The sequence below is a fragment of the Trachinotus anak genome, unplaced genomic scaffold (genome assembly GCF_046630095.1).
Source record: "Trachinotus anak isolate AG129_WGS33_773 ecotype Australia unplaced genomic scaffold, CSIRO_AGI_Tana_v1 ptg000025l, whole genome shotgun sequence".
Lineage (NCBI taxonomy): Eukaryota > Metazoa > Chordata > Actinopteri > Carangiformes > Carangidae > Trachinotus > Trachinotus anak.
Genome location: NW_027273876.1, coordinates 17,149,925 through 17,159,115, shown reverse-complemented (window position 1 = coordinate 17,159,115; position 9,191 = coordinate 17,149,925). Strand labels below are relative to the sequence as shown.

General features: G+C 37.9%; 1 protein-coding gene across 3 annotated transcripts in view; it reads right to left on the bottom strand.

Moving 5' to 3' along the window:
- Positions 1-9,191, bottom strand: part of pemt (phosphatidylethanolamine N-methyltransferase) — a 72,944-nt gene continuing 63,753 nt past the window's right edge. For all 3 annotated transcript variants that reach the window (XM_071462971.1, XM_071462972.1, XM_071462974.1), the window contains 2 exons: positions 5,151-5,225; positions 1-962 (listed from right to left, as the gene is read on the bottom strand). In XM_071462971.1, the coding sequence (XP_071319072.1) occupies positions 914-962; positions 5,151-5,225 (124 nt within the window). In that variant the 3' untranslated portion in view covers positions 1-913. The remainder of the gene's footprint in view (positions 963-5,150; positions 5,226-9,191) is intronic.

The window sequence follows — 9,191 nt, the reverse complement described above, 5'->3', positions numbered from 1 at the left end:
TTTGCATTGTGGCTCATTCTTTTATTACATAAAAAATATCACATCAATATACAGCACATCACCAAACAGTGTGTGTTATTCAGTTTGGAAGGGCTTGCATAGGTACAGTATAAAACCAGTGTTGGTATAGCTTTTCTGTCATTTAAATGGGTTCGTGTCATATATAACATTAGTGAACATTAGTGAATAACACTGAATAACAGTGTATTACATCAAATCTGTGGTTACAACAACAATGGCAGAGTTGAAGGCTACTGGTGTTTAAGACTGCTTTTGTAGAACAAAAACACAACTATAATTTTACTCTGGACGTGGTTGTTCCAGCTGAGGTCTTGATGACCCTCAATTCTTTTTATTTTTTATTTTTTGTCCTGCTGTGAAGGACACAATGACATCTTCACTCACACCAGTTCATCCAGGATTTTGTCACTTTACAAACAGTTACAGAATCAAATTAAAAGCACTCATCATGCAGGGTTTAATATTTGTATTATAATGAATATATATGAATTCTAGTTTTTGTAATCAATTGAGAACTTGTGGCAGTGATGAACTGGTGAAAAAACATTTAGGGAATTGGCTGCTTCCCTATGCTTTCAGACTCTTTAAGATATGAGAGTGGTATGAATATTCTCATGTCTAAAATATCAAACTAATCCTGTCATTTGACATCTTCAGTCTAATGTGCCATAGGTTCAGAAATACATCATAAAGCTTTAACACTCATGACATGAGTTTAAACTAAATTAGAAGAGGAACACTTGGAGCAGCAGTTTCCTTTACATCAGTGCTGGAGGTGCATTAGTGATGAAGGCTGCTGAAAAGTTTGTCTGTCGATCAGTCCATCTGTCTATCCACATGACAGGATGGGAATCTTCAGCCACACCAGGAGCAGGAAGTGTCTGGGAAGCGATTATTTGCAGCGCTGACTCCTCTCCTGATAGATCTGTTCAGTGAATGGTCTGTAAATACAGCAGAACAAACATATAATGGGACAATAAATCAGAGACTGGATTGCCGTACCACTCTGTGCCAGGAGCATGTGTGTGTGTGTGTGTGCTGAACCGTGAGGCAGTTTGAATATGTATGTGTGTGTATGATAGGAAGATGCCTTGTGTCTCTGCATGTTCCTCCACCCTGTTGCACTCGAATGCACACACAGTTTTGCACCATTGACCCCCATATCAAAATCACAGCTGCCCCAGCAAATAGCAGCTCTGTTCCTGAGGTGTAATTAAAGGAGTTTGGAGAAAGAGAGTGTGCAGGAGATTTTAAGGGGCACTTGTGTAAGAACTGGCCAACTGTCACATTCATACTCCAAACAAAAAAGTGGCAGCTTATTACCTGGAAGTCGGGGTGTCCACCTTGTAAGAATCAAGAAAATACACTCTTTGGTCCCTCCCCTTCTCCTGTGCTATAGTGGGACTGGGTATCAGGCATACCAGGACAAATCCTGATTGGCTGCTGCATCAGTGTGCTGGTGGAACATCATAAGAATCCATAAACTGGCCCTCTCTGTATACATTCACGGTGTCCAAGGTGTGCTAAGCACTGAAATAATTGTGGATTGTTATTTTTAATATTTTGATTATGTTGAAGTTGAAGAGTCTGTCTAAATCCTGCACAAACATTTCTGTAATGACAGATTTAAGCTGACATCCTACATCTGTAATATACAAAATACTATATGACACTATACAAAATATAATTGGAAGACATTAAAGAAAAGCATTGATGCAGGTTAGATTTTTAAAAAATCTAAAATAGCTTTACTAATTGTTGTGCTCCCATGTTGTAAAAAAAAGCAAAAAACTAATAATAATCAAAATGGATCACAAAATCTGGTCTGGACAGCCCAACCTGAAAGTCAGATACTGATAATTAGCAGGGACCCTGACTCAGGCACAGTCTACAGGTTGAGGTAAGTTTAAGTAAATAGTATATAAATATTACTGGCTATGAAAAAATCAGTCCTCATAAAGGCACTTGAAGATGTTAAGCCTTAAGCACCAAAATGGCCAGAAGCAACCCTGTTTGCCGCCTTTAGGTGTATTTTATGGATTTAATAGTAGATGGGAAGGGTATAAAAATCATTATCTGGTCCCAGTTTGCATCTCACTATGTATCATAAGGGATTATGAGCTGAAAAAGCTGAAAAAGCTTCCATTCACTGCGTGGTTCCTGCATCTATCCCCACGGGTGCTTTTACACATTCAAGTCACTGTGTGAGGTAATATCCAACTGGACACCTTGCAACTCTCACATAGTTTAACTAAATGAGATCATTCAGAACCTTTGCCAGAGGCAAAAGATAAATATAGAAAATGAATCTTTTCCCAGTCACAGTGTGTGGTAAAATCTGGCAACCACCTTTCCTTCAATTCACAGGTTCGGGCTAAATGAGACAATTGTGGATCGGCGCTGTTGGAAATCACTGCAGTGACATATTCACCTGCGCTCACATTCACAGCATGTGTTAATATGTGACATTTTCAGAAAAGCATGCTTCCGACACTGCAGAGGCTAAACTCTCTTTTCCTTTTCAAATGTGACTTTTTCTTTTCACTCGTTGGGCGAATGAGCCCAGTCTGAAAGACTCAGCTAGACAGAGGGAGCTGAAACTTTTCCTGCAAACACTGGGTGATTTACGTAGCAGCAGAAATATGGGTGAGAAGACGTGAATAAAACAACCAAAATAACCCTCAGGGACCAGACAAGAAATGATAAAAGGGCCTCGTCAGATGTAATTTGCTGACTGGTATCCTGACTTGTAAATTTCCTGTGACTGTGGTTCAGTTTATAAATTTAGGTCAGTCATCTTGTGACCTAATCAGTTTACCAGTTTCCACCATTTTCCACTATTCAGGTGAACATTTTGTTGTGTTCTTATTATGGAGATTTCAATATAACAAGTTGTAACAAAGTATAGTGTATTTATGTACAGTCATGTGCATCTGTGGTCCATTGTTGTGTCAGTGGTTTGCACATTTGAATCATAATTTGTCTTGCTGTTGTATGACAGGTTCCACACACACATGGACAAAGGACAGCTGCACAGTAAACATCTGTACATACAAACATATTCACCTGCTCTGAAGATGAGACACACACACGATGGCTTGAACAGTTAACGTCTCAGCTATTTCTATGCCAAGCTCTGCTTCATTTGTCACTGGCTTATGCATTAACAGCAGGTTTGTGTATTTCTGTGGGTGTGTCTATTTTTGTATGCATGTGTATGTGGGGACCGATGTCCAGAAGTAGGTCGCTCATTTTTTTGGTTTTTAGGTCATAATTGTATTTCATAATTGTCATGGATGAGCAGGAGGAGAAGGATGTGAGAAAGAAAAAAGACTTTTACTGTGAAAAAACAATCAGACCACATCTTTTGATCCCTCTTTTTTGCCCATCTCAGCTTTTTGCAGAACTAATGAATGGCGATGACGTTACAGATGAAAACACAAGAGAGGAGGAAGAGCGGTGGGAATAGAATGGTGCCTTATTATCCTACCTAGGTGGCCTCATTAACTTGTGTTTGAGTGACGTGTCCCCATTTACCTGTGTAGATAGGAAACCTGCATACCGACTGTGTCTTGACCACAGCGGAATTAGAAATGGATGGGCTCTAGTTTTACAGTAGTTACAATAGAACATTAGTGTCTGAATCATTTATACTTTCTCCCATCATTCATATATGTCTGGACCATGTATGGCCAACATGCAAAATTTAAGACGTAGTTGAAAACTGTTGTGGAACTGCTGTAAACAACTATTCCAATGGAAAGTAGCTAATGCCTGCTCAAATAGTTGCTAAATGTCGCTAGATGAAATAAAATTCCAATCAGCATATTCATGACATCAGTGCGTCGTATTTTAATTCTGCCTAGCGACAGCAGGATTTAGTCCTCTATCTGTTTGCTTCTCTCCTACTCTCTGTGCTCAGTATTTTAATACAGCCAATAAAGATGTTCTCATTTTCGTTTTTTCTGTTTCTGTTGTCAGACAATGGCACAAGTATGAAGTAGTGACTGAAGCAGAACCCATTAAGATTACATGTTAACCAGTAGTCTGCTGCCCTGCACTGCCAAAATCCACATTTAATAGACGTGACATTGTCTGACCGAATCACCATACACATAAGCTAAGTCAATGGTTATGCTGTGATTTTGGCTATATTAACTTGTAAAATGATCACTCAGAGAGAAAGTTAGAAGCCCATTCACATCCATATCAGCTACCTATGGAAGCCCTACCTCATACTTGGGGCAGTTCTGGTGACTCTTCTACAGAGAGTAAGCTTTGTCCAAAAAGTTGCTAGATTTGTCACTTGGTGCTTCTTTGAAAAAGAAAACTGTTAAAGGAGTCTGAAGAGTAAATCTATTGACAAAGGTGCTAAGTTCACTGCCTGTTAACAACCCCTGATGACATAACAGAAAATATTCTTACTCAGAATAGGGAAACTCTAACACTCGCCTGGCCGACCAATGGTGTAACATTATCACTCAGTCAGTCAACAAAATAAAAAAATTGGCAAAGCAGTTTGCAGAAAGTTATGGTTATTGACAACTGTTCTTATACACGCTCTTGGCATACACTGATTTATATGTAACTCAGAAAACCCAAGACATATTGCAATCAGATTTGTAATCTGGCAAATGAAGACACATAAATGTGGCTAAGGAAATGACAAGTATTATTTAGGCCAAGGGTATATTGATACACAGCCCTCAGATCTTTAGCAACAGAATGGCACTCTTTCCAGACCTGATTAGACTAAGTAAAATGTGGTCCTGGATTGACTGAGAGTGCCTGTGAAGAGCTCTGGTGTTTGGCGAGACAGATATGTGGAGTTAAGGGAGACTGGTTTATCAACCCAGAGTCAATCATAACTGGGAGTTCCACAGGGAACGATTTTAGGTCCCCCACTATTTTTGTCATATGTGAATGGGAGCCTGCTTGTGCTGAAAATCTATATGTTCTAAATTGACAGATGGTCAGGGGCAACTTTTCCTTCACACTACACACTATATGTTGTCAATTGTCACCCTAGCTATGTCTGAATGTGGCATTCTGGGTTGTACACAAGTGATTAACCAAATGCATGTTATTGAATTATTGTCATTGCACATAAACAGGAAAGAAAGACTTACCCCTCGAATCTTAATGCCACCTTGTAAGCCACAGCTACAATGGCAGTCAGGACAAGTCCAACAGGACTGGCACCACTGGAGAAGGAGGGAGAAAGAAAAAAGAACAGACAAAGGCAGATGGGTTAAGGTTAAATATTTTGTGTGGAGCTCAGTATGTATTGAATGTTTAGAGCACTTCACAGGGGAGAGTTCAATTCAGGCCTCTCATTCTGTGTCAAATAATTGTGAAGTGTGTAATGGTGATGAGCAAGAGAGGTAGAGAAATACATGGAAAGGGCCCAACAGAACAATGGCAGCAGAATTTGGATTCAAATTAAAAATCAGTACCTTTTTGTCTCGCATTCAAAATATAGTATAAAAAAAGAATATAAAAAATAAAATGCAAATCTGATCTGAATTTGACATGGATTGAATCTAATTATTAATTTAGGTTTTTTTAAATTAAGGGTTTTTAAAGAAGTGATTGTTTGATAATATAGTCAGTGATAAATAACTCAAAGATATTTTAAGAAAAATAAATAAGACCATTTAAAAATGTTATTCCTGTAGTTCATCCTTGAGGAGAAAAATAAACACACACACAACCTACTGACCTACATATATTTGATCAGTATGTGGCACAGTGACACAGATTTAAAAAAAAAAAAACAAAAAAAAAAAACATAAAAAAACACACACTCTTACAGACGCACAGATAGGCCTGCATGATGGAGGTAATGGAGTGGGCATTATCAAGTAAAAAACCTGCAACTGCTGGACTAATAGCCCATGCATGTAGTGCAGCAGGGTGAGTACCAAAGAGCTTTCTTCTGATCATCATCACTGTATTTACATATTACATGTTCAGCATACTCTGTGGGTGACAGTTAAATTTGTTGCCACACCACCATTTAAAGCTTATCATTGCAATACTTATCATTAAGGTAAAGAAAGAAGCATAATCAAATGTGTCAGAGCGACAGCACATTGTGGGGCATCAAGACTTGCTGATGAGGCTTATAAAACTGTCCACTCTGACCTAGTTAAACAGACAGTAACGGAGGCACCAGTACAAAGAAAAAAGGGAAGTCAAATTCAGTGCTTTTCTGGAGTATTTAAAGGACAGTAAGAAAAAAAAGTATAAAGGCAAGACCACAACAAACCAACTTTGAATATCTTCCTGTGATTCTATAACAATTGCATTTGAAAAACAACTTGTACTGTAATTTTCATACTGAATTTATGTTTTAGGTTTCATGGAAATTATGCTTTGGAAGAGATATTCAGAGAAAAAGTAGATGTTTTGAGGAGTGCCATGAGAAAAGATTTTTAGTTAGCTCGTAGCATGGCTTTATGGCCGGCAACGTCAGTTGATGATTTGGTCAGTCCACTATTTTTGGTCCATACGGGTCTATCTCAATCAGACCGATGATGTACCATTCAGAAACAGCACTTGTTCACACCATCTTCAATTAACCTCACTAAATACAAAATATGGCTGGGAATGTCATTATATTATCAGGTATTTGGTCATAAACCAAAGTATGAAATTTTCACATCTAACTTGATGATGGCACTGGATGGAACAGTTATTACAATTTATTTTATGATGAACATGAATACGCGTACCAAATGCCATGGTAATCTATCTAACAGCTGCTGACACATTTGTACTCAAAACCACTAATGTAAACCTCATGGTGGCTGTAGACATACAGCATCTAGGGACCATGAATCTCTGCACAAACTCTTCGCCTATTAGATTGTGAGATATTCTGCAAGCTAAATGAACCATTATGACCTGCTGGTAATGCTAGATGAAGAGTTAGGGGAATGCCAAAGGCATTGGGAGTCATAATCTGGGGACTACCATATTTGAAAATCCAGTTTCTACATAATTTTTCCCCACATTATTTAACTGGAATGCCAAACTACAGTTACTCTGAAATTCCCCCCAAAAAACAGTTGCTTGTACATACCCCAAAACTATATGCAAGACACCACTCTGGATGTTGTCTACAATTGTAATAGCCTAATATGAAATCACCCTGACTTTATGTTCACATTTCGAATGCGGTGACTTCAATTATTTTGCTACCTGCAAAAAACATGAACCAGGCCAAGCCACGAGAAGTGATGAAAGGTTTTGTACTACCTGTGGGTTCCAAAAATCATTTCTTTCAATTTTTTAACTGCTTTTGACCTTAGTGGAGATCACAGGAGCTACACAAAATGGGACTGCTGTACGGGCACACACTGGGAGCTTTCTGTTCACAGATTTAAAATTCGAGGTCAGTACTTTTTCTTTGGTTTTGTTAACTTCAGCAATTATGGGTAAAATGTATATGTATGTACATATAGTCTCTCATCCATTTCAGTCCACTGTGTATTGGCAGGAAGATGGTAAGAAAACTGTTGAGTCTTTGAGCAGCTCTCTCGTGACTTTAGACTTCTGTCAGTTCAGTAACAGCTGTGATTACATTTGATTCACAGCTTTCGTTGCCTTCAAAGCTGACATGCCAAACTGGCCTCAGTGAGACCCACTGATTGTGACACATAAATCTGACATGATGATGAGTCAGAGTACACCTTGTGTGGTAATCTATATTTACCACTGACCTATATAACAAACTATCATAATTACAAATGACGGAGCTAAAATTGGTCAGGCTGTCAGCTGACTTGCTTGTGCCAAACAGGAACATTATCCTCATTTAACAGAGCACTCCCCTGGACTAGAATCGAATGTCAATTTTTTCCTTTCTTCTTCTTCAGATCCAATTTGTCCTTTCCTGACAGTAATTCATGGCACAAATCTTTTTGTGTACTATCCTTTTGGTGTCCTCTTCACACTGTGAAGAAGGGACACTTTTTGAAATTTCACTATTAAATGATTTAAGATGATGCTCACATTATGATCTTCAGTAAGGACATCTGTCAGTATGGTGCTAGCTTCTGAATAAATGAAAGCTGATGTTACACTCGCACACATCTGTAATTCTCAGTCTGCATTCCATTATCTAAATCTGTATGTAAATCTGTGTCTATACATATGAATATGTGTGTTTGTGTGTTCCATGTGTACTCTCTGTATAAATCAGACTGCAGTTGCTCATATGCTGGCAGTAAGTATTTGGACAAAGACATTGGGCAGCTGGAGAAAAAAAAAAAAATTCACTAGCTACTCAGTCAGTGTCAGTTAGTGCCCCACTTGATTAAGAATGATTGTATAGATACAAAATTTGAAAACATAAGGAAATAAAAAAGGTTTATGAAGTTCATGATAATACTTTTCTGATATTTAAAATCTCAATATGACAAATGTAGGGCACAACTAAGGATTATTTTTCTTATCGATTAGTAAGCAAACAATTTTTTTTCAATGCTTAATTGTTTGGACTATCACTTACAATCAATCGTAAACAATGCAAACAACACTGCACAATAACAATGCTAACATGCTGATGTTTAGCATGTATGTTTACCATGTTCACAACTTTAGTTTAGTTTTACACTAAACTGAAAAGTAGAACTGAGGCGGATGGGAACATAATTAGTATTGCATTGCAGGTGTACAGTATTTGGTCAAAGTGAAATGTTGACTTCATGATGGCACTACGGGAAAACTTAAGGGACCACCACGGTAACTACAATTGATCCTGAGGAAAAACATTATGTCTGTGCCAAATTTCATGGCAATCAATCCAATAGCTATTGGGAAAGCTATTTCACTCAAAACCACAAATGTAAAAATATGTGAAATTGCTGTTTGATGCAACAAACTGTGTTCCACTGTTAGAGGATGCAACTCTTAACACACCAAGGACAAAGGCTTAACAAATTTTGTTGGTTTTTGATTGCAGTTTCAGTTTATCAGTAAATGATAATATAAAATTATTGACTATTACTGCTTTGTTTCAAGACATTCTCTCAACATCTTTTTCTATTAGATGCCTCAAACAGATGCCAGTGACCTATTTTAACATCATGTTAGATAATCTGAACAACACATTTTACTCATGAGGCACATGACCCTACCTTAACTTTTTAAGTTGATGTGTG